Here is a 26,054-nt window from a genome sequence, read left to right as displayed (position 1 = left end):
ACGATAGTAACGACTACGTAGAGCTATGGAAAATCATGGATGAGAACAGCTTTTCCGGAAAGCTTACGAGACTGATAAGAGCGACGATGGAAGGTGTGCAAAATTGTGTGAAGGTTTGAGGTGAAAACTCCAGTTCGTTTGAATCCCGCCGGGGACTACGACAAGGTGAGGGACTTTCGTGCCTGTTGTTCTATATTGCGCTAGAAGGTGTTATGTGGAGAGTCGGACTACATCCGGGTACGGTTTTTACAAGATCCAGTCAATTTGGTTGCTTCGCGGATGATATGGACATTATCGGCCGAACATTTGAAAAGGTGGCAGACCTGTACACCCGTTTGAAACGCGAGGCAGCAAAAGTTGGACTGGTGGTGAATGCGACCAAGACAAATCACCTGCTAGCTGGTGGGGCCGAGCGCGACAGGGCAGCTAGGTAGCAGTTTTATGATTGACGGGGATACGTTCGAGATGGTCGACAAGTTTGTCTACCTTAGACCCTTGCTGACTGCTGACAATAACGTTAGCCGTAAATACGGAGGTGCATTATCAGTGGAAGTCGGGCCTACTATGGCCACCACAAGAACCTTCGGACAAAAAAGATTCACACCCGCACCAAATGTACCATGCACAAAACGCTCATAAGGTCGGTAGTCCTCTACGGGCACGAAACGTGGACGATGCTCGAGGAGGACTTGCAAGCACTTGGAGTCTTCGAACGTCGGGTGATCTTTGGCAGTGTGCAGAAAAACGGTGTGTGGCGGCGAAGGTTGAACCACGAGCTCGCCCAACTCTACGGCGAACCCAGTTTCGAGAATGTGGTCAAAGCTGGAAGGATACGATGGGCAGGGCATGTTGCAAGAACCCTGAAAAGATGGTGTTCGTGTCGGATCCGGTTGGTACAAGATGGCGTGGAGCGCAGTGAGCTAGGTGGGCGGATCAAGTGCGTGTAGGTTTGGCGAGCGTGGGACAGAACCGAGGATGGAGGGATGCGGCCACGAACCGAGTATTGTGGCGTGAAATTTTTGATTATATGTTATCTGTTTAGATGTTAACTAAATAAATAAAAATGAATGGTCGATGGGTCCACAGCTTGATCGTCTCCACCGATATTCATTCAGTTTTTCGCTACATTTCCATTTTCATCGTTCAACAACTGCTGAAAGTGATCCTTGCATTTGGCAGTCACCGTCGTTTTATCGTTCACCAAATTCCCCTCTCGATCATTGCACATAGCGACAAAACTTATTGCAATATAAATAAACCGCGGTGCTCTGTTAAATGAACGTATCGTTGTTAAACGGATTCATTTGGTAGTCAGAACGTCTTGATTTCGCTTGATAGTCTGAACATGTTCCGGTTACAATCAACCGGTCTGCTGTGCCCTTTCAACCAACAAAACTTCCCATGCGAGTGTGCATAAATCCGGAACCGACCAATGAAGTTCATTAACGACGCTGTGCGTAAAATCAAGAAATGAAATCATCTTTAATTAAAGCGGACGTTATTTATTGCCATCAGGACCAACCCGTTAGTTGTTAGCAGACAGCATTTTCCTTCATTTGTTGACCTGCCCTCCGAAACGGCCGCTGTGCCTATCCATGAAAACCGGAATCAGATCCGATGGACGGGTGAGAAGAAAAAGTTGGATCTCTTCACCGAATGGATGATGAGAGCTATGAAAGGTTTATTAGCTCTAGTATCTCCCGGGGGAAATTTGCAAGAAGGATGCTTGAAATTTCAAATTACTGAATCCTCCACCTTCTCGTCCTCGGGTTGATGCAGCCGTCGTCGACGCTTTGGAGCTCCTTGTTTGACACGGTTGTCTGACTTGCGCCAAATTGGATTGAGCACACTTTTCGCGCGCTCTTTGCTTTTGTTAAACAAATCCTTATGAATCGTTGAGTGTATTTTTTTTTCGCGAGCGCTAAAAAACGTGGCACTGAATTTGGAGGTGCTGTGAGTGATTATTAATAAGGAAGCGCTACGCAGAGGCCCTAATAGAAATGAAAAATTAGCGCAACGGCGATGAAGATTAAATTTGTTGCTAGGGTGTGCATAAAAATATAACGTGCATTAATGGATGTCTTTATTAATGGGAAATCGTATTTGAGGAAGTAACCCAATATCCTTTCCATGAAAACTGTGGAGAAGCAGAAGATTCTTCGGTCTAGTAACTAGAGTTGTCTAACTAACATTCCTTCCCTCCCCCCGATGATCATAAGGGGACTTGAGCTTATTTATGGACAGCCCCTGTGTTCATTGTGTGCTTTTAAATGTCAATTTCGTATTTTCTATAAAACAAATTAAAAGGAAAACACCATTCGACATATCATTCAAAAAACGTATTTCACTCGTTTTAAACTTTGCACCCATCTTTCATAATAATTTCTTCCAAATCACGCAATTAAGTATTCAAAACTTGCAAACCTGTCAGAAAGTGTCCCGAAAAATTACATTCATTACTACGAAAGTTTTCTTTTCCTTTACCCGTCCTCCCGTTCTCCCGACCACCGATCAGGAAACATATTACCTAATGAATACGAATGAGAAGGAAACTCTTGGCCCACAGGAAGGTGCCTTCACCCGAACCCAATATTGGTATGTATGCAACGGGTGGCGACGCGGTTGAGTAAAATAAAACTCGGAATATGAAAGCTTGCAGAACAAAACGTGCTTCTGTTTCATTCGTTCGTCTGTTTTTCGTCCCCTCGGTCACCGTTATCTTCTTCTTCATTCTGGCGTTTCGTCCCCACTGGAACAGAGCTTGTTTTTATGAGCATTTCCAGAGTTTTTAATAAGGAGCTTTATTTGTCAATTGACCATTTTTGCATTCGTATATCGTGTGGCAGTTACGATGATACTCTATGCTCTGGGATCTTGCGACCAGCTGGATTCGAACCCACGACCGTCAGCATGGCCTTGCCAAATAGGTGCGTGTTTAGCGCTACGACTATGTAAGCCCCACTCTCATCTGTTTCGTACAACTCCCATGCTCGATATGGACAGGAGAAAACTTCCAGAAAGGCACTCAATAGCAGAGAATCCTAAGCGGCAAGAAAGTGTTAAACTGGAAGAAAGGATTCGCAAGGAAATCGGAACTCGTTTGCCCAGGTTGCACTTTTTGTCGTACGAAAAGTACCCCGTCCCCTGGAAGGCAGGTAAAGGGGTGACAAAAATACCGTGCAGAAAAAACGGAAGCACAAAAACTTTTCGATGAGACGCAGCCAACTCTGGGAAGTTCGTTTAATTTATTCATAACATTTACTGAGCTCTGGAAATCGGCATGGATGGAAGCACTTCTGGGTTGTTTGGCTGCCGGTATACAACTCGAACAGTAACCGAAGCAATAGCACGTTGTATAGGATTACCATTAGGTGAATAACAACGGAAATCTACATAGATTTGAATTTCAGCAATCAAAAATACTGTCCAATTTTACACCTTGCCAAATATTGTTGCGTTTTCCGTAAGTATTAAGTACCGTCTGGAAACCCTATAATCTGTAACTTTCACGGAAGGAAAACTGTTGACGTTCCGGTACGGGTAGCCTGCCGTTATCGGCAACGCCATCACCGTCATCATCATCATCATCCATCCCCACCACCACACGCATTGGGCCAGATCGCAAAATTAGGTGGAAAAAATATTTCGACTATGAAGATAATATTCTAGACCAAAACTGATTTCGGAGAAAATGTTACAAATGCTTAGAACTATTTTTGGAGATTATGTGTCATTACGGTGGCACCACACAATTTGGAAACATTTTTCCATTTTTTGGCGATTTGAAATGTTTTAGAAAGTTGTTCTTTGTTTATCACATCTCGTTTTATATAACGAAGTCACTCTTTTGAACTACGAAATTATTCGTTGTTTTCTGCAACGAAACAGTTCCATAGCATGAATGTTACCAGTAAGAATAAGTCTTCAGATCTACAAGCGTAACTAGTAGTCTCTCAAAGTTTTATGAATCCCATGGTTACCCTATATCCTCATGAAGATATATTCTTTCAAGTTTTGTGAACAACGACCGTTTACAGTTATACCGTGCTGCTTCGAATTGCCGAACGCTTTGCAAGCCGGATATTCGCATTTTAAACGGCATTTTTGAACTGAATTCCGATTTATTTTCGCTTAGGATTCATAATTATAACGTCTTTTACATGCTGTACTTGTAAAAGATGACGAAATAATAATATTTGGATGAATCAAGGCCGGTATCCGGGAACCGAAGCGTCCGAGCAGTTCGAATCAACACGGTGTAAGAACTTCTTTGAGTACAGGCCTTCAGATGTACAATAGTAACTAGTCATCTTTCGAAGAATTGTGAATAAGACTGATTCCTAAATGGGCTTACATAGTTAATAACTATTTAGTTATACTCTGCCAATATTTCAGTTCAGTTATCCAAGAACTAATTTAATTACAAGATCTACAAGCATAACGAGTGACTTCAGAAGCTTTTAAGAAGGTTCATATAATCTGGTGTTTTGAGTTCAACGGCTATTTAAGATTATCTAAAAACTTCTTTAAAGTACAGGTCTTCAGATCAACAAACGTAATCAGTGATCTTTCGGAGGATGATGAACAAGGATGATACTTGTACTGGCTTATATGATTATACTCTACTAAGGTTTGCATTCACTTCATTCGGCAGGAGCCTTAAGATCTGCAAGCGTACCTAGAAACTTCTCGAAGAATTATGAAGAACATTTATGCCTAATACTTTACTTACCTGACTTTTGATGGTGCTACGTCCTTCAAGTAATAACCTACGCCAACAAACTCGGTCCATGGCTCAATTCTCAGTTTCTCAATCGCCCCACACTTCCAAGATCCTACTCCAGTTGGTCAAACCACCTAGCTCTTTGCGCCCCTCTTCATCTTGTGCCAGCCAGATTCGAGGTTTTGCGGGATTGTTGCCCGGCATTCAAACAACGTGTCCCACCGATCGTACCCTTTCAGCTTTGGCAACTTTCTGGACACTGGGGTTACGGTAGAGTTGCGCAAGATCGTGGTTCATTATTCTTCTCAAAAGCACACGTCGTTCAAAAACTCCCAGCGCTTGCCTATCCTCTTGAATGCTCGGTCCACATAGATGACTACCGATCTTGTACATGGTACGCTTAGCACGGAGGTGAAGTTTACCGGACCGCAAGGTCTGGTAGAGTCCGTAGTAAGCACGACTTCCGTCAATGATACGTCTTCGAATTTCTCTGCTGCATTTGTTATCCGACGTAACCAATGATCCGAGGTAGACAAATTCGTCCACCACCTCGAACTCATCTTCGTCGATCCTCACGTGTCTGCCGATGCGAGCTTTATCGCTCTCGATTGCTCCAGCGAGCAGATATTTCGTCTTCGTCGTATTTACCTTCAATCCAATCCGGTCTGCTACACGTTTCAGTCTGGTTTACTGTTCAGAAACCACCTGGAATGTTCTTCCGACAATGTCCACGTCTTCAGCGAAACAGAGGAACTGGCTGGATTTATTGAAGATCGTGCCCCGCATGTTGAAGCCAGCCCGTTCCATAGCACCTTATAGCGCAATATTGAACAGGAGGCAAGAAAGACCATCGCCTTGTCCAAGTTCTTTGCGTGTTTGAAACGGGTTCGATAATGCTCCCGATATCTCCACACAGCACTGTACATTATCCATCGTTGTTTTGATCAATCTAATCAGTTTATCGGGAAAACCAATGTCATTCATAAATTTCCATAGATCTTCTTATGTATTATTTGATATTCACGACACTTTTGAGAATTTGCCGCAACATAAAGATTTGTTCCGTTGTCGATCGCCCGACCATTAAACCGGTTTGATAACTTCCTACGAATCTGCTTGCTAGCTATGATAGACGGTGGAAGATTAACTGGGAAAGCACGCAGCCCATCGTTAGGAATGGTAATCGCTCGATAGTTCTTATATTCTAACTTGTCACCCTTTTTGCATATTGGGTATATAACTGCCTCCTTCCACTCCTCCGGTAGCTGGTCTGTAGCTGGTCTGTATCCTTGGGTATCAATCGATGCAGACAAGTAGCCAACCTTCCTTCTTCTTCTTCTTCTTCTTCTTGGCATTAACGTCCTCACTGGGACAGAGCCTGCTTCTCAGCATAGTGTTCTTATGAGCACTTCCACAGTTATTCACTGAGAGCTTTCTTTGCCAAAGTTGCCATTTTCGCATTCGTATATCGTGTGGCAGGTACGATGATACACTATGCCCAGGGAAGTCAAGGAAATTTCCATTACGAAAAGATCCTGGACCGAGCAGGATTCGAACCCAGTCACCTTCAGCATGGCTTTGCTTTGTAGTCGCGGACTCTAACCACTCGGCTAAGTAGCCAACCTGTTCGAGCCCATTTTAGTAAGTTCTGCTCCAATACCATCCTTCCCAGCTACTAGAACAAAAGAAAACTAGCGGTTCTCTCCAAGCCTGCCTTGATTGTTGTTGGCAAGCTGGAGTTATCTTGCAGTTCTAACAAACGTTGTTCTATATTTCGTGTGGCGTTTCAGAACCTTTTTTGCTAGAATAACACTCATATAGGCCCATACAGTTAAGTTTTACAAAGATTTTTACTCGATGACAATTAAAACCCGAGCAGGTGAAAAAAGCTCAACAATAGCTAATTTTGATATGGACATCTATAAGTGATATTAACTTGATAGATATAAGAGATAAAAGATCTAAAAATGATATCTAAAATTTACTCCTAGAATATCATTAGCATATCATATTTAGCTTTTGTAAGATCTAACCAATATCAGCAAGCTATTCATTTGATCTGCAAACATCAAATTTTGATATGGCTTAGAAGTTCCAGGAATGAAATTTAGATATTATATTCAGATCTTTTATCTCTTATGTCAATCAAATCAATATCTCGATTTGATGGTCAGAACTTCGCTTCTGATCGGGAAGTTATCCCATCATGTTCCAAAAACCCATCTTAACATTCAAAATAGTATTTTCCTCCTATTTTTTCGATCTGGCCCAATGTGATTGGTAGTGCACACCTCTAGTGCGAGACATCATCGTTTCTTGGAGCAATGGTAGCCATTTGTGGAAATGAGTTTTCCGGAGCACAAAACACGAAAGCGTCCGTCTCCGTACGCTGTGATAGTGCTCCGAGATCCACGGCAGGGATACAGAAAGTGCGACGTGAGTCGTTGGAGCGAAAGGCCTTTTAACAAAGTGCTCGATATTAATTATTTATTACAGCTACACGCACTTAATTTCGAAACGGAAGTCGGAAAAAGGGTTTCTTCGTCTGCGCTACTGCCATTACTACCACGCTGCTGCGCTGCAGAGAGGAGTAACTAGAATTGAAGGCAATAATATAAAATTTAAAAAAAAATGAGTTGTTCGATTTTGCTATATTTAGAGAAAATAAAAACCAATAACCAAAAGAATGAAAAAGTGTTAAGTATGAAGTCATTGCACAATTGGAATCAATTGCGTAATTATTTTTTTGCAATTTCTCATCGTAATAGGCTGTTTTTCATCACGCTAATCTGTCATGAAACGGCCAACTTTCCAGCACAGAATTATGAAGTGTCTTTGTAATCATTACGCAATTGACATCAGTTACGTAATGACCCAGATAGTCGTAGCGGTGAACGCGCAGCTATTCAGCAAGACCAAGCCGAGGGTCGTGGGTTCGAATCCCACCGGTCGAGGATCTTTTCGGGTTGGAAATGTTCTCGACTTCCCAGGGCATTAAGTATCATCGTACCTGCCACACGATATACGCATGCGAAAAAGGTCATTGGCATAGTAAGCTCTTAGTTAATAACTGTGGAAGTGCTCATAAGAACACTAAGCTGAGAAGCAGGCTCTGTCCCAGTGGGGACGTAACGCCAGAAAGAAGAAGACTATTACGCAACGCTTTAAAAATGCAATATAATGGTGAATGTATCTTGATGATTTCTGGAACCCTCAATTGGTCTTCTACGATATTGAAAAGAATGTTGCTTACAACTCGTTGCAGAACTGGATTTTTACAGCACGAATCGTCAATTTACCTAACGAGGCTTGTCAAGTTAGTTGATAAGAACGGTTGCTGTAAAAATCGAGTTTAGTAACGAGTTTCGTACAACAATTTTTGCAGTTCCATAGAAAACCATTTGTGGGTCTTAAGAAACAATGTTTTACATTTTCTGTAATAAATAGTGCAATGATTCTTTACGCAACTGATATAAGCGTTGAATTATGCAATCGATCTCAGTTGTATAATGGCCATTACTATACTACATATTCAGTGCAGACCAGGAGGCCCTTTCATTACATGTGTTTTCATACAATTTCTTGTTAATAGGTAGGTATCTGCCCTGCAATGGATCGAAAACAATTCTCAATGAGCTATAACCAACTTTTATCTCATACTAGTGGTCCCGGCAAACTTCGTCTTGCCATCAAGTAGGCTGTTGAAAAACGCCATGGAACGCTCCGTGCAAAATGGAAGTTCCGTTCACTCCTGTTTATTCAACTTTCCCGTTAAATATCCTTTGCTTTTTATATACACAAACACGTCGGAACACTTCAGGAACATAACTATGGAAGAATTTTCAAAATCCGTTAGCCCGTTCTCAAGCCATTTCGTGACATATAAACATCATTCCATTTTTATTTATATAGATTAGAGCATAAGAAGACCATTATGGGCAGAAAATAATTCAGGCCACGATTAACGTAAATCACTCCTGTGTGCGCTTGCTGCGATGGTAAATAAGGGGAAAATTTCAATTAAATGCTATCTCTGGCGCTTTCTTTCTGTCGGCTGCTGACGTTCCGGAATGGGTTTCTGAAGGAATAACGGTCCTCCTTTGAACAGCCACGACGACGGCACTTTCACACTTACTTTGCGCCATTGTGGGCTATTTATATTCATTTGATGCGATGATGCGCAGCTGGACTGCTTACTGGAAGTGATGGAGCCAAGAAGTGGCAATCAAAATGGCAGATATGTGTGCGTGTGTATTGTTATTTATGCAATGTGCAATGCTTTGTTGATACAATGCTACCGAATCAATTAATGCCTTTCATCGGAAGTGCATTCTGCCTTTTGTAAACTCTTGATGGATTGGTTGCAAACCGACGTATTGTTATGGGAGTACACGTTGTTTGAGCTGTGGTCAGTGTTGTTGTGTGTACATTTCCAGAACAGATCCATTATATTCGAAGAACATGGCGCACGATAGAGGGATAATGAACACGAACGGATGCATGTACATAATTTGCGAACATTTATATTTAAGTTGAACTTTAATGCATAACTGCAGTTTCACAGTCACATGTTATTTAACAAAATTTACTTATTTCACTGGCTTGCCTCATTGGGTGCATTGATCAATCATATGATTCTATAATTAAATCCACGGTGTACATATCGAGGCTTGCTCTTTATGTAAACATTTAGTAGCTTTCAAATTAGGCAGCGTCCATTAATTACGTAACGCTAAAATTTGAAATTTTTGACCCCCTCCCCCCCTCCCCCCCTCCGTAACGCTTTTTGTATGAATAATTTTAAATTTTTGTATGAGCCATAACGCTTGAGCCTACTCCCCCCTCCCCCTAGAGCGTTACGTAATTTGTGGATGCCGCCTTATTTATTTAAATGGAACCAAATAATTTTTCAAATGTTTAAAATTGAAATGCTCGTTCTTTGAATGGTACACTCTGTTTAATTTTCTATCAGCTAATAACATACATGTAGCAGTTATTACTGAAACTTATTTGAAACCTGAATGCAAACTCGAAAGAGATTCAATTTTTTTGTTTATCGTAATGATCGACTTGATGGGACATGTGGGGGAATTGTAATCATCATTCATAGGCGTATGAAACATCAGCTTTTTTCGTCATTCGAAACTAAAGTTTTGAAACTTTTCGTGTTTCTGTTGAAACACGGCTTGGTTAATATACATTCATAGCTGCCTAGTTGCTTTTTCAATGCTCTAGGCAGCAAGATAATTTGCTCCAAACTGACTTGCGAAAATTCGCTCGCAATAAGTCAATTTTTTTTTTCATTTGTGACTTTAATGCCAAACATCGCTCGTGAAATAATTCTCAAAGTACTTCCAACGGCAGAATTTTATATGATGAGTGCTCTTCAGGATATTTCTCAAATAAATACTTTGATAGCCCCATAAGTTTCTCCTCTTCTAGAAACCCTGCTACGATTGATTTGGCCTTAACCGACTCCAGTCACCTTTGTAGCCAACTGGTTACTCATGATGATTTTGATTCTGATCATATCCCAGTAACATTTCAAAATCCCATGAAGCGATTCTCGATCCTATCAGCTCCACTTTCAATTATTTTCGCAGCATTTCTTGCAATAAATTTCCCACGCATCGAGATAGGCCATTACTTTTCTGTTGAAGTGCATACTTTCCATTATCCGAAATAAGGATACACATGTTTTTTGGATTTTTTTTATTAGGGTGACCATTTCCAAAATAGGGTGACCAGAAAACCCCGATTTTGCAAAAACAAATATTTCTAAAAAAATCTTATCTTTTGAACCGCTTGACCGATTTTCAATTTTCTTGGACGGGATGAAAGAAATTTGACTTTTCAAGAAATATATAAAATTGCACAAACAATGTTTTTTACATTAAAAAAATTAATAATTTCCATTTTTTTTTTTCGTGTTTTGAAGGCCTAGGAACCAAAGGGGCTATTGATGTTCTCATTTTTTCTAGAAAGTTCAGTAAATTTTACGTTTACTGTCAAATTTTCAGCGATGTATGTTTTTTTTTTTATTTTTTATGATGTGTTTTTCTTTTGAAAATAAAAATAGGTTAATTGAAAAAAAAACTTCAATTTTTAATATAAATTGTAAGAATTATCCCAAGTTATCTGTCAAATCGTACACTTCAAATTAATTATCAGAACTCCAAGTCTGAAAGCTTCCTGTAGGAGCTGGTGTTCCTCAAGGCAGCATTTCGGAGCCAACAATATTTTTGAATAAGATTTATCTGAGTTACCTCAGCGGTGTCAGAACGGTGTCCGGCCATTTGGCTGAATGTCATTTTGCCAAATCAGTCGTTTGGCCGAATTACGAACAAAATAAAATCAATTTTTTTCAACGTTGATGTGGATTTATACGTGTGGCCCGATCTGCTAGTAAATTTGCTGATCTTCTTGATGTCATGTTTGTCGCTATACACGTGCTCCAAGAGAATAATTAAAACTATCCGTTCAAAACAAAACCTGGCCTGTGGCCTGTGTTGGTAGCAAAGCTCAAAGCTTTGAGCCAACCCTTTTCCAGTAGAGAAGCTAGGCAAAATACAGGACGCTTCGATGCTTACTGCCTTTAAAATGGCTTGCTCAATTTTCACCACCTAATTAAAATTTTCAATCTTGTCGCTCCCTTGCGACGCCTATGCACCTATTCGTTTCCATCATTTGCTTCTATAGACTCCCTTTAGCTTTGAGTCGCATGACCGCTATAGCCGTAAAACAAAATAAAATAAAACAATCACGGTCGATACCTTCTCCTATGTACTATCCGTTCATTCAGGACAAAGTTGTGAACTCCGGTCAAGTTCTGAGCTCATGGTTAGTTTGTCACTGGGCTACCAACGATGTGATAGGGTTTGAAATGATAATTTCATAAGAAATAAATAAGACACGTTAATGCTTCTACTGGACGATTATGTCCTTTGAAGGAAGCACCACACTAGACAACGGACTAGCATGCAACGCCCAGTGGGACAGTCAACATACGTTCCTGGCGAAAAGTTTTCCGGACTGATGCGGGAATCGAGCCCACACTCTTTGGCTCGATGCGGCTTAATGCTTGGTAACACTAACCGCACGGCCACGAAGCCCACGGTAAGGTATGGATCTGGGAGTCACCTATGGTTTGTGATGTGATCCATGAAATATTAACGTTTAACCGTATTCGCGATATAAATGAATAACAGCATTGTACGACAAACTACTACAGTTTACTCTCCCTTACTCGATATTCCGTATTGATTTAAGTTAAGGTTTTGTTCAATATAGTAGTCAGAAAGTAAGCAAAGTGTTTTTCTTGGCGTAGCCAATTCATTTAGCCGACCCTCCAAGGATTCTCCTTACGCTGAGTCCACCACCAGATACAGCAACTTGGTCAAATCACCGAAATACAGTCCACAGAGATCATCGCCCCGAACAGATATTGAGTTAGAGAATCATAGTAAAAGTTGGATATCATGGCTACCTTGATGGTCCCTTGGATCGCATTTGCACTGGTTTTGTGTTCTATAACTCGATACCTCCTTAACTCGATGGTCCCTTCAATATCGAGTTAGGGAGAGTTGACTGTAACCATTTAGATTTGTGCTGTTGAAATTTTAAGGAATGCCTTCGATTCATTTTCACTTTAATCGAGGAAGATGCGTACATTTTTTTATATAAAAAAAATCAAGCTATGTTTATTTACGCCCCCTCCCCCTTTTAGAGCGTGACATAATCTTTGCATGGTCCTCAATTATCAACCATTTTCTGGATTATTTATATATTAATCACTTATTATTACAAGTATCAAATTCAAAATACCGCAAGGCATTGATTTCAACCTTTCGAGTACTGGGTCCGACATCAAAGTTTCAAAATGTTATGGTTTCGACCGATTTCGATTAAAATCACAAAATAAGTCAATTTTGATTAATATATTTATGATAAAGAATTTTATGATGATTCCGGATTCAGTTCCAAATTTGTTTGGGTACCTAGGGTATTTCGAAATGGTCATGCACAACAGTACATTTTCATTTTTTCCATATCTGAACCACGAGAATTCAATAAATAAGGCAAACATACATGTATATACAATTTCGCTCATCGAAAGACGGATTGTTTGAACGAACATGGATGAATTCTTTTTTGCAGTTCCTCAATGTCATGTTGTCCAAATCCAGAACTTTTTCCATAATTTTCAAATAATTTTTAAAATGTTTCCGAGGCTCAAAATCAGGGTTGGCAAACATTTTGAAATTCACTCTACAGTAGCCTAGCAACGCAAATCACAGTCAGCGAAGCCAGTGAAACTCACGTTGCATTTCCCGCATTTATAGCCATCAATGACACTCCTGTTTTGGAAAATTCATGCACCCAACATAGGCTACTTGATGAGATTCGCGTTTTTGAACTACTGTACAGGGAAGAGCCACGTGAGTTTCTCGAAATTCAAGCCTACTACTATTACCATTCCCAGCACTGCTCAAAATTGATTGATTTTTTGAAAAACTCCTCATAAATCAAATTCTCACAAAAATCAAAATTTCTTCACAGATTTTTGAATACGATCATTTCTACATTATTTGCTCAAGAAAACCACCGGAAATATTTTCAATAATTTTCACATTTAATGCTCTAAAAGTTTTCTTTCCCCCCGATTTTTCCTTTTAGTCTCCCAGCAATTTATAGAGTGATTCCTCCAAGAATTAATACACATTTTCTTCAGTGTTTTTTTCCAGGAAATTTCTTAAGAACTCCAAATTAAACTTGACCAGGGAACTCTTGTTAAGATCCTCCAGCAATATCTCTTGCAATTTATTTCTCTTACAGTTCTTCCAAATTTATCACGATTAATTATAATTACAGTTGTTTCTCGATTTTATCACTACTCGTTTTAATAACGCTTCATTATATCACTCTCGATTTTAGCACGGTTTTGTGTTCGATTTTATCACGCCGCAATGATTGAAGGAAATTCATACATTTTTCATTGAAAAACAATCCAAAACAATCAACATCTATTCATTTGATCCATTTCCTACGTCCTTTTCAGTTCATTCGCTCTATTTCTGCAGTACAAAGCTGAAATTTTGATGAAAATTATATGGCAGAAAAATACATTTTCATTATATCACGCTTCGGTATATCACGCCAAAATTTGTTGGGTCCGTGATATAATCGAGAAACTACTGTAGTATAAGTATAAAGGCCTTCCTCTCGCTAAGAATACTTATTAGGTGTGGAGTGAGCAACACACTCGTCATCAACAACTTCAAAGAAATGCTCAAACTCAGACAAAATTCATGCGAGTTTTTCTCTACTACATGTAATATGACATTAGATGTCCATGTTATAACCCTCCACGTTATAACACTTCACCAATAACAGCTCCTCTGTTGAATATTATCCATCCATGAAACAAGCTTTTCATGGAATTCCAGATCAACTTCGATGTATAACTATTCCACGTATTTTCAACGCAAAGCTCCAGAATGTCGATTTCTACAGGAGATATTGCACTGACGGGCCACGTATTAATGGATCCACTGGCTTCGGAGTCTTCAATGAAAACTCTTCCGCCTTCCGAAAGCTTCAGGAATCTTGCACCTTGTTGCTTAACTGGCAGCAATCAACTTTGCTTTGGAGACGATCTCAATCATGCCTGCAGACCACTGCTTCATCTTCTCGGATAGTCTCAGTTCAATTGAGGCACTCAGATCGATGAAACCTGTAAAGCATGCATCTTACTTTCTTACAAAAATAAGAGAGCAGATGTGTGCACTGGTCGAAAGATCATATAAGATTAGCCTTGTTTGGGTCCCCTCAAATTGCTTAATTTATGGCAAAGAGAAGGCGGACTCTCTCGCAAAGTGGTCCCCCAGCGGCCCTGAAGGTATTAGGAGTAGATGACCCCGTGCGCAAAATCGATCTCGCTGCTCTAGTGCACGCAGCATGGGTACGAAAATCCACCAGTAACAAATTGTCCTGCGCGCGTTGATAATCAGCATAGAAGTTTGTTTTCTTTGGGATGATTCAAATATCACGTAACACCAATTTTGCTTATTTTAGACCCCCTCACTTCCCCACATAACAGCTTTTGTATGATTTTTTTTATTTTTGTGTAAACCGTAACACTACGGAAGATCCCCTCCCTCCCCTGTTGCGTTACGTGATATTTGAATGATCCATTTGTAGTTATGAATTTTATGTCAGCGTGCAGTGTTATGAAGATATCCACAGTATAAGATATTATTTTACTTAAAATTGTATGCTGATTAGCAATTTGTTACTAGTGGCTTTTCGAACTCATGTTGCGTGCACTACAGCAGCGAGCTTGATTTGGCGCACGGGGATCATCTACATCTAATAGCTTTAAGGTCGCTGGGAGACCATTTAGCGTCCACGTACGGACTTCAAATTTGTACATAATTTTTTTCTTACCAAAACTAGCACTTCACAATGACGAACTTATAACATTAAGGGACGGCCTATTGCACAGCCAATATTGAAGAGCATCATATAAATAGTGGAATTGATTCTAGTATTTTCTTGTCAGCATTAATGTTTGCAGAATATCGTTGATATTACACAAATATTAAAATGGCCAAGCCCACTGTGCAGACTTGGTCATGAAGATAACTCAAAAGTTCACCCATTTATGAATAATGTGATATACGTAAATGTTTGAATTGTTTTAAGAATGAAACGGGGACAACCGAACCAACCGTCTCATTTCAGGGAGAAAGTTCAAATCGATGGGAGTGGTGTTGCTAATAATGGTAATACACACTTCATTGTTGTGGGTGCTCTTTTTTCAGGGATGGGACACAGGTATTTCTTCCTTCTGTCCTGGCTCGGAAGCCTAGGCTTAACCGCCGTTACTCGTTCTTTGCAACGAAAAGAAAATATTAAGGTAGATCAAAGAAATGTATGATCATAAACGCCATAAAGGGCCTTAATGCATATAATCGATTGCCCCAAGGAGCATCGGCCAGTACTTCAATCTTTCAAAAAGTGAAGGACCAAGTACTTTGTGGCATAAAAAATGTTATTGGGACGATATATTGGTATCTGGTTCTGATATAGAGAATTGTTATTTAGTTTTGGAAAGGTTGACTTAATTTAATATAAAGGTAAACTTTAAATACTGCATGTTTTTCGTAACAGAATTCCTTTATTTGGGTCATGTACTAACAGACAAGGGTTTAAAACCATGCCCGCATAAAGCTGACTCTATATGAGAAGTAAAAGCTCCTAATAAAGTTTCGAAACTCAAGGCATTCTTAGGGTTGATCTATGTTTATGCAAAATTCATTCCTATTTTGTCATCACACATAAAATGTCTGTACGGTTTCTTGAAAAAGAATGTAAAATTTGTGTGGAATGAAATTTGTCAATATTCATGTCACCAAGAATATTCAAATATGCGTTCAGTCAGAGTGGACCAAGTGGAAATCTTGAATACCGACCAAAATATACTGGTCCAATAAGCGGGTTTTAGCACATTCCATACATACACCATAGAACTACCATAAACTTCTATCGGGCTCTGAAATTGACTCAAAAAATTCAATAATCAATCAGTTTATCGCTTTTCAACACTTGGTCCACTCTGTCTGCACAGAAATTGTTGCAATTTCTGACCACCCTTTCAAATATGGTAAATGGTCGAAAATCAAAATCAAATGCATCGAATTAAGTAATATTTATAAATTTCTATTGATGAATAAGTAGAAAAATCATTCGATGTTATCAGGTATCAGACAAATCTCTTGAAATGTTTTTCATTTCCTCGCATTCCTCAGCGCGCTGATCATTTTTGCTCTTATGGTACACTTGGTTCACTCTGACTGCACACTTTTCTCGATTTTTATAGATCATCCAGAGTAAATTTGCTACATAGCTCTCGCAGTTTACAGCATTCATCAAATCTGATCAAAGTGAAATGGAGATAAGGTTATTTTGCATCTAATGAGAGAATAATCCCATTTTCCAAAGTTTTGTACTTGGTCCCCTCTGACTTAACACCGACCAAATAATTTACAGATAATTTGCAGGTAGTCTGCTAAGATGGGAAACGCTGAATTTTGCTCTCGCTTTCCCTTATCAGAGCTAGTCCCTAACAGTTGAGATAGAGAGAACATAAAAAAAATCTGATGAATTTTCTTTGGATTGTAAGGAAATTGCTAAACATAGTCAGATGAGTTTTTGATTGAAGTTTTGCAATATTGCATAAAAAAAGAGTTTGAGGGCTGTTTACTCGCATCATCATGATTTGGAAGAGGTGATGGTTGTGTTTTATTCCAGGATCGTGTTATCGTACCTTCGATTATGAAAGCTGAAATACTTAAGATGCTTCATGCTAACCATTAACCATAACAAAGCTGAAGCTACTTCGGTTTGAATTAAGATGTTGAAGATTTTGTGAAAAGCTGTAAAATGTGTTGCAAAATGACACCATTGAAGAAGAAAATAACTTATTCTCCATGGACCCCAACTACCAGACCTTTTAATAGACAGCATGTCGATTTTTTTTCAATTATTTGGTCGAAGTAGACAGTTTTTCGAAATGTTCAGTATTGGAACATACGAAGACTACCACGGACAGTAAAGCAGTATACTCGTTAGTATATTTGCAAGATATGGTTTACCCGACACTTGGGTTACGGATAGAGGACCCCCTTTGAATTCTGGAAATTTGTTGATTTTTTCAAAAAACAGGGTTTAAGGGTAATGAAAAGTCCTCCGTATCACCCAGAAAGCCATGGATATGCTGAAAGAATGGTTCGTTTGGTACAAGATGTATTTAAGAAGTTTTTTTTTTGAATCCGGAGATGTATAAATTAGATACTGATCTACAGGTTTCATACTTTATTTTTAACTATAGAAACACCGTTTCGGATGCTGATAGACATTTTCCAGCAGAAAAACTCCTCTCGTATAAACCAAAAACTTTTGGATTTGATCAATCCCAGAAACAAATCAAGAAGCTTGAATTACAATATGCATGATGAATTTTCTAACAAGAATATTAGCAAACCGGAATGTTTAATGATGTTTTCGTTAAATCAAAGAACGATGATCTGATTTACTATGATAATACTAGCAAAACTAACATCAAAAAATGATTAGCTGCTAAATACTGAAGTAGAATTTCTGAAAATATTTTTCAGATTTCACTCAGCGGGAGAATCATGAACGTTCATAAGCAACAAATCAAGTTTAATGAAAGTTCTTCCCAGAGAGCAGAAAGGAGGTTAGTTTTTTACGGAGAAAATAAACAACAAAATGGTAGAAATAGAAAAAGGGATGATGATGTGGTGATGTTGAAAATTCACTTTCCGCTTCATAATTATTGGCTTTCCAAGCGGATTTTTTTATGTTTAGGGATCATCTAAGTATACGAACACCATGCTGAAGAAATTTCAATTACAGATCAGTAACAATCACAGCAATTAAGACGATCAAATAAAAATGTTATGAAAAAGATGGAAAAATATTATGCTTATTTTTAATCAATTGGAACTTGTATTAGAATAAAGTTAATGCATCAATAAGATTTTGAACAAAAGGAAGGAGGAGATCAAATGATGATAGTTAAGAGATTAGAGCTATTGCTTAAAAACTTGTGTGCATTTTCATTGACTTCGGTCAATCACGGAATTGCAACCATTGATATGTGTAGTCAGTCTAACCTTAGCTAAGCTAAGTTCGTGAACGTAAAATATTGTTAACGTAATTGCAAATCTATTTGAAGAGAAATTCTGAATTCAATCGAACACTAATCCATACCTTCCAGTTATCCATAACTGTGGGGTGAATAGTTACTGTATTTTAATACAAAAAAAACAGTATCTCTTGTCTGTACAGCAGATTTCATCTCTGTTGGGATTATATACATAATTAAAATAGAATACAAAATTAAAAATCAGCTGACGCTATCGCGCCCATACTGGGTGGAAATAAAACACTATTGACTTTCAAGCAAACTGATATTCCTACAGTTAAGATTGTATTGTACTTCAAACCTTACTTTCTCTTTCAACCTGTACTTATCTAACGTTTAAAGCTCAAATCGACCGCCGTGAATCCGTTTCCTATCAACCGCCCCAAAATTAGGTGTATCTCTACCACTACCAGCTTTAACAGTTCTCTACGGGACCCAACTTGGGCCGCCATCCTCAATATCCGGCAAATAGCACTTTACTCAATTTTGTTTCCTATTTTTCTTTTCTCTCCACAGCACCAACGTCACGTCCCGGTCGTATTGGGGTTTCTGTTATTAGTTCTACCATTCCTGCCTGCCACAAATTTAGTTGTAACCGTTGGTTTTGTCGTTGCCGAACGGGTGCTCTACATTCCAAGGTAAGTAGTCGACGGCTGCCGCACCGGAGCATTTCGCTTTCCTAAGCACTTTTGCCTTCTGGTGCCGGGTATATGTACACTTCGGGTCAAAAAATTGGGATCCCCCAAAAAAGTGTTTTGTCCATATCTCTGAGTTGACAAGTCTGCTTTAAATTCTCCTTAGCTCATTCAAAAGCAAGAAGTTAATGTTACCTCGTAAAAATGAATTTTATTTACTAAATTTTTACTTGAGACTGACATTTAAAAAAAAATCATTGAATAAACATTGTGATTTTTTTCAGCATTCTAATTGATTAAAAAATGGGAGAGGTGTTTAAAATTACAATCGCGGTTATACCAATACGATTATGATTGTGCCTAGATTTAAAGTTTTGGTCAGTTAGCTATGTGTTGTCAGTGTTAGTTTTAAAAAATGCCACAACCTTGAATAAAAGTTTAGTAATAATATTAGATTTTTTTTTTGTAAAAATGCCCACGAAGTGAGAATAACTCATTGCCTTTAGAATTGACCATAGAGAGTTTCCATTAGAAGTGTAACAACGGAGATATGGACATAACATTTTTGTATGTTTTTCAGAGGATGACCCCAAACTTTTTCACGGTAGTGTAAGATCAGTGGGTTTGGGTAACAACTGCAGAGAACTGCCCAAGCGAGTGCCGTTCCGGTAGACGTTATTGCAAGGACGAAGGAAAATACGAAACAAACACGCATCTCGTTAAATGGTGGTCTACGTACGTCTTATGAATGGGTGTAGATTCTTCGCTAGGTTTTTCCTTTTCTTTCAGCCTTTGGGAAGTATCTTTCTTGTACAGTTAAGACTCGCTGAAAGGCTGAGGATATACGTGAGAAAACCAAATAAATATTGACACCGTTCCAAAACGAAAAAAAACACTTGAAATAACATGAGCATGTTTTTATCGTTGCATTATTATGCAATAATGTCTTTAAAGTTATGAAAAATAAAAATTGAATAACAGTTGGCATTGTAATTAAGATATCTCTTAAACTAGCAATTATCTTTAATTGCAATGTTTTTTTTTTTATTTTCCCTGCATATAAAAAAACTGATTCCATATTTAACGAATTTGACCAATTTTTATATTTTCAATATATAATAACTATGTGGATTAATCGAAGTGTTTGCAGTTGATTATGTTTATTTTTGCTTTTTTGTACCGAATCGAATCAATTTATAGTGAGATAACGCGGGTAAAGACAAGCGGAAGTTTTTAGAAGTAATCAAACCTAAATTGGATTCGTTATAGCATTTACGGGTTTTATCAAGATTGTTCAGTGCTTCCTACTGATTGCTGATGACCTACGGATCGGTTTGGTTAGAGGAAAATAACGCCTAAAGGAGGAAAAAAGGCTTTCGTTGTAGGCGCAATGTGAAGCTTGCTCAAGCTGGCACTATTATGCTAATCGATCAATCAAACTTCCTCCAGTTATTCATTTATTGTTTGTCTTACCACATCTGTCACAGTTACTTCCATTCCATACGGCTTCTCTAAAGTATGTTAGATCTATATCAGCACGCAGGGCGAAATAAAGTGCTATTGGGTAACTTGGGTCCTTCTCCTCTTATCGATCAGGCTTTTATTTGTAAGACAATCACTGAATGGGTAGTTGTAGATACAGTTATAGGTTGTATAGCGTACCATCGGTACCTTGCGTAACTGAATAAATAAAATAGACCCAATGCATTAAGTGATCCTTGGCCTCCTGCCCAGCAACTCCCACAGCAGCGCTTGAGGCCATTTTTGACGTTGCGCCACTACACATATATCTTAAACAAGAAGCACTTTCTTGCTCTTACCGTTTATGGGTACTGGATCTACTGGAGAAAAATCCAGTGAATTGTAGATCTACACACACTTCGTTGTTTCCACTTTTGGTGAATTGGGACAAAATGGTCCTGCTCCAAGTGATCTCACAATTGCTTGTCGCTTTCCTTACAGGACATTTATCACACAATTCCCTTCACGGGAAGAGTGGACGTCTGGCTATTTGGAAAGAAGTATATCAAACAATGTAGTATGTTATACTGATGGATCCCTTCTTGAAGGTAGAGCTGGTGCAGGAGTATATTCTCGTGAGCTAAGGCTGAATCAGTTTTACTCACTTGGTAGAAACTGCACCGTTTTTCAGGCGGAAATATTTGTTCGTATGTGTAAAGTGCAATCAGCACTTCAACAGCGCATAATGGGTAAAGTCACATACTTCTGTTCAGATAGTCAGGCTGCTATAAAAGCTCTTGCTTCGGCCAACTCAAGGTCAAAGCTTGTTATTGCATGTTCGCTGTTCGAACCCATTGTCACGGTGCTCCATTTACCGTTATTATTAAATAAAATATACCTTCCAAACGGCAGTCAGCAGTTGATTTCTGACGTTGTTCTGCACCTCTGGGTCGAATTTGAAAAAAATCCTCAGTCAGAATTTTGAGTTACGCCCTTTTGAAGTTTATATGATAGAAATCACATGAAATATGCCACTTAGTGATTCGTTTATCCGGAGTGAAAAAAGAAATCGATACTCCCGATAATCGAGTCGAGTTATTAAATTTCATGTACACATGAATAAACCAGTAATTTATTTAACTTTGACGACCTGTAGCTCAAATTCGTGATAAAGAGAATCGATTCTTGCAGCTACGTTCTTATGAAACTGAACGCAAGATTTAAACAGATTTAAAATTAATCAAAGTACATTTTTAACCCCTCTACCGGCATTTTAATTTTTTCATCACATAGCCGTTTTGTTTGTAGTCAATTTATAAAAATAAAATAAAATGTAACCTGTTCAATGTCAAACATTAGAGGGCATCATTAATGATACAAATCGGTTGAGTTATCTCCAAAAATCTTAAAAAGACGAATGATGCATTTAAACGTTTTATCCATTTCCGGATATATACTCAAAATGCTGTCATCTCCGTTATTTTTGAAGTATTGTCTTTGTTCAAGATTCAATGGAATTGTATAGATGTCTCGTTTCTTTGAGATCATTAGAAATTCATGGCTATCTCCACTGGTCTGGAGTTATTCCGGCCATTCACTGGGTCAGATCGGGAAAAAATCAACCCAACTTCCTCTTTCGTTCCCACATGACATCCGTAGTCAAAACTCGAATAAAGTACCCTGGGGCAAATGGAACCTAGAAAATCGAAAGTTTGAACAAATTATTCAATATGATTTTTAAACGTCAATATTTTGCAAATCCAACAACATGGTCACATTTCAGGAACATGTGTGCATGAATTTGATCGAATAATTTTGAAATTGTGAAACCCTAAGAAGAAAGTTGCAAAATGAGCCATTAGACGCAGTTACCCTACTAAACAGGACAAGTCTGACCTAATTTGAAGTACATATGAAGAAATCGTACATTTAATGGTATGTAACATCACTCTTCATATTAACTGAAAATTCATCAAGAGGAAAGAGGAAAAGAGGAATGAAATATGTTCAACATATATAATTTATAAGTAATTAATTAAAAATAACACGTATATTTTTAATAATTGACGAACTTGTAGATATGTTCTCTTATTGTTGTTATGCAAAGCAGAAAACCAGTCTTCTAAGAGCATCCTTCTGCTCTCAGATTTAAACAAGCATGCTTTGAAATCATCTCAATGCGCGGGATCGTTTTGAATCCTGATTTTTCCAATCTCAGCGTGCGGGATTTATGCAAGGATTCAATCCCACGATTGAATCTCTGTCATTATGCTCATAGTCAATCGATTGAAGGTAAAATACTCTTCGTATGGAATATTTGACGTTTCGTAGGGGATTGGGACAAATAAAACCTGACTACCGAACAAGAGACAAAGCATATTACTTACTAAGGAAATGAAATTCAGCAAATAAAAATAGAGTAGAAATGGTATCATAGCACTGCAAATTGGAACTACTTGTGGTTATTTTCACTCAAGGAGAAATTAATTTAGACAAAAATTCGAACGCTGGAATTTCGTTGAATCCAGAATTGTTTCAACGGAAATTCAATCATTTGCTTGTGATTCATATTTTCAGTTCAAGAGCTCGGAGTCCCGTCTACATGATGATTGATGAGTCATTCCGTCAGGTCAGAATACTACCAAAAATTTTTGCTAGTTTCCAAAAACTGTTCACTGGAAGCAGCCGTGCATCATAAAATCTTTCAGATACATTCCAAATGAGTCCTGTCAGACAAAAGTTTTCATCCGATATGGACCAATGCACGAGTTAGTTCATTATCTGACATTTGAGCGGTGCCGTGTTATTTATGTGACCATAGTAACGAGTGAATTCGGCACCGCTCAAACGTCAACTTAGTGAACTCGTACATTGGTCCATGGACCGATGCACGAGTTCATTAATTTGACGTTTGAGCGGTGCCGAATTCACTGGTTTCCATGGTCCCATAAATAACACGGCACCGCTAAAGCGTCAAATAGTGAACTCGTGCATAGGTCCATTGAATGAAATATCAATGCTTACTCGATTCATTTACCCGGTCAACAATCGATCAAGGATTCAATCCTGAGATTCAATCCTCTCATACACGTGGCATGATTCATTGCATGCCTGGATTTGAACAAAAGGTGCGCGCGGAATTAATCTTGCTCTGATGGTTTTCGATCTTAGCAGATCTTGGAGTGGGATTTTTTGAAGACTGCAGAAAACCACTTAATGGGATGGAATTGTTGTCCAAAACTACTGAATATGGTAGAAACAACAAAAAAAAATTCAATAAAAATAAATAATTTGGTGCCAAAAAAAAAATATGAACAAACAAAATATCTATCGCAATGTAAATATTTATTCTGGTAACAAAATGATTCTACCGATAAAGGAATTTTTTTTTTTTAAACTACAGTTAACTCTCCCTTACTCGATATTCCGTATCTCAATATCGAGTTAGAGAACCATACACAGAAATAAAAATCCATGTAAATTTCAGCGTAAAATCATGCACATAAAGGGAATGCCAGATTTGTCGCAAATTTACATGACACATCGTGTAAAATTACATCCACATCATGTAAATTTATGCGAATTATCGTGTAATTGGTTAGAGCCCATGCTTGGTTACACGATGTATAGCGGAAACTTACATGATGTTATTGTAATTTTACACGATATGAGGTGTAAATTTGCGACATATCTGGCATTCTCGTTATGTGCATGATTTTACGCTGAAATTTACATGGATTTTTCTTTCTGTGTAGTAAAAGTTGGTTTTCATGGCTAACTCGATGGTTCCTTGGATCGCAGTTGCACTGGATTTGTGTTCTGTAACTCGATACCTTCCTAACTCGATAGTCCCTTCAGTATCGAGTAAGGGAGAGATGACTGTACTACCAAAGCCCAAATCTAGTTATCTTTCTCCTCAACGCTATACATTTCTTTGGAACGGACTTTTTTTCCTCTATGATAACTTCTCTTGCTAAGTGTTACAGATAGTTACAAAGTTTTGTGTTAGAGTTGCACATATATTTCCATCTCTTTTCACCCACAGTTTCTTCACTCAGTTTTGTGTAGACTAACTCGGTCTCATATTCACGGAATTGAGGATTCTTTTACACGTTAATATGATTACATATCTTAAATAACCGCAAAATAAACAGAACAATTAGAACAATCAACAGAAATTAAAAAAATTAAAGAAATGTTTTCGTCCGATAAGCAATCCTTATTTGTTTTTGTTTTCTTTATTATTGAGATTTTTAGCCGTAGGCTGGTTCATCTCATTCCAAGCCTTAATGTGAATGAAGCCCTTTTACTACTATTGTATATATTACAAAATTTTTCATCGGAAAACGACTGCTAATGGACCTTTAAACCAAGCAGATGGTGGGTTTTTTTTTTTTTGAAACATTTCTACAAAGCTGTGAAACTTTACTTTTACGGGAGGGGCATACTTATTGCCCGGGCTATTGCGGTAGAACAGTTTTTTTTTTAATGGGCAATCTGATGCTAGCCTGAAGATACCGGTTTAACCTTGATTTTTTTAGAAATGATATTAGATTTATATAAGCTTTTATAGGGGAAAAACACTTATGTTCGACCTACAAGAAATCTGAACAAATTTTCCGATTTTGATACAAAGTAGGCTTAAAGCATATTAATGAGTCGAAAATTGGTGTTCTTTCCCTAACATTGTTTTTGAGCAAATCATCAATAATTGAATAGAAATTGTAATAAATTGTAACTGAGACCTAATAACAATTTTGTTAAGATAGGAGAGAGTACCGCTACGTGATTCACGTTTAGATCTGTAAATTCCCTACGTTAGACTTATGACTTGGTAATGATGTTAATCCGTGCATTCCACTAATACCTGCCACATAATTAATTGAAACTTTATACCTCTCAATGTGTTCTCTTCTCGTTTCAGCATGGGTAGCGTCATCCTGGTCGTGTACGGCGCCCAGCGAATGTGGGAACGCTTTCCCCGTATGCGAAAAGCAATCATCGTTTGTGGTCTCGTGCTAATAGCATCCGGCTGTATGAAAACCATCACCAGAAACCTCGACTGGGGCTCTCGGGAAGCCTTGCTAAGGTACATTTCGTTCGCACTCACACACAAAACCCATCCACTTCAAGTAAAATTGATTTTAATCTTTCAAACCATTTTCCGTTTTTCCCCTTTCTCTTTCGACTTCAGATCCGGTCTTCGAACGTTGCCACATAACGCAAAAATGCACTACAATTTCGGCAATTTTTTGCGTGATTCCTCACAATCCGATCAAGCCGTAGCCCACTATCGGGAAGCCCTTCGGCTGTGGCCCACCTATGCCAGCGCTCACAACAACATCGGTACCCTGATGGGGGAGTTCGAGACGGCCGAATACCACTTCCTCGAGGCGATCAAATATTCGTCCGAACACATTAACGCCCACTACAATCTCGGCCAGCTGTACCGGTAAGTCTCCATCAGCATGGTTCGCTTGAGTCCGGTATCGGTCGTGCGTAA

General features: G+C 38.6%; 1 protein-coding gene across 1 annotated transcript in view; it reads left to right on the top strand.

Annotated features, from left to right (window-relative positions):
• The window catches only part of LOC5565213 (transmembrane and TPR repeat-containing protein 1), a 790,448-nt gene that overhangs the window by 706,299 nt on the left and 58,095 nt on the right, over positions 1-26,054 (top strand). The window contains exons 9-11 of the mRNA XM_021851740.1: positions 18,972-19,093; positions 25,476-25,640; positions 25,746-26,003. Coding sequence (XP_021707432.1) covers positions 18,972-19,093; positions 25,476-25,640; positions 25,746-26,003 — 545 coding nt within the window. The remainder of the gene's footprint in view (positions 1-18,971; positions 19,094-25,475; positions 25,641-25,745; positions 26,004-26,054) is intronic.

This window comes from Aedes aegypti, chromosome 3 (genome assembly GCF_002204515.2).
Source record: "Aedes aegypti strain LVP_AGWG chromosome 3, AaegL5.0 Primary Assembly, whole genome shotgun sequence".
Classification (NCBI taxonomy): Eukaryota; Metazoa; Arthropoda; class Insecta; order Diptera; family Culicidae; genus Aedes; species Aedes aegypti.
Note: the sequence above shows the minus strand (reverse complement) of the source record. Positions and strands in the feature narration are given on the sequence as shown.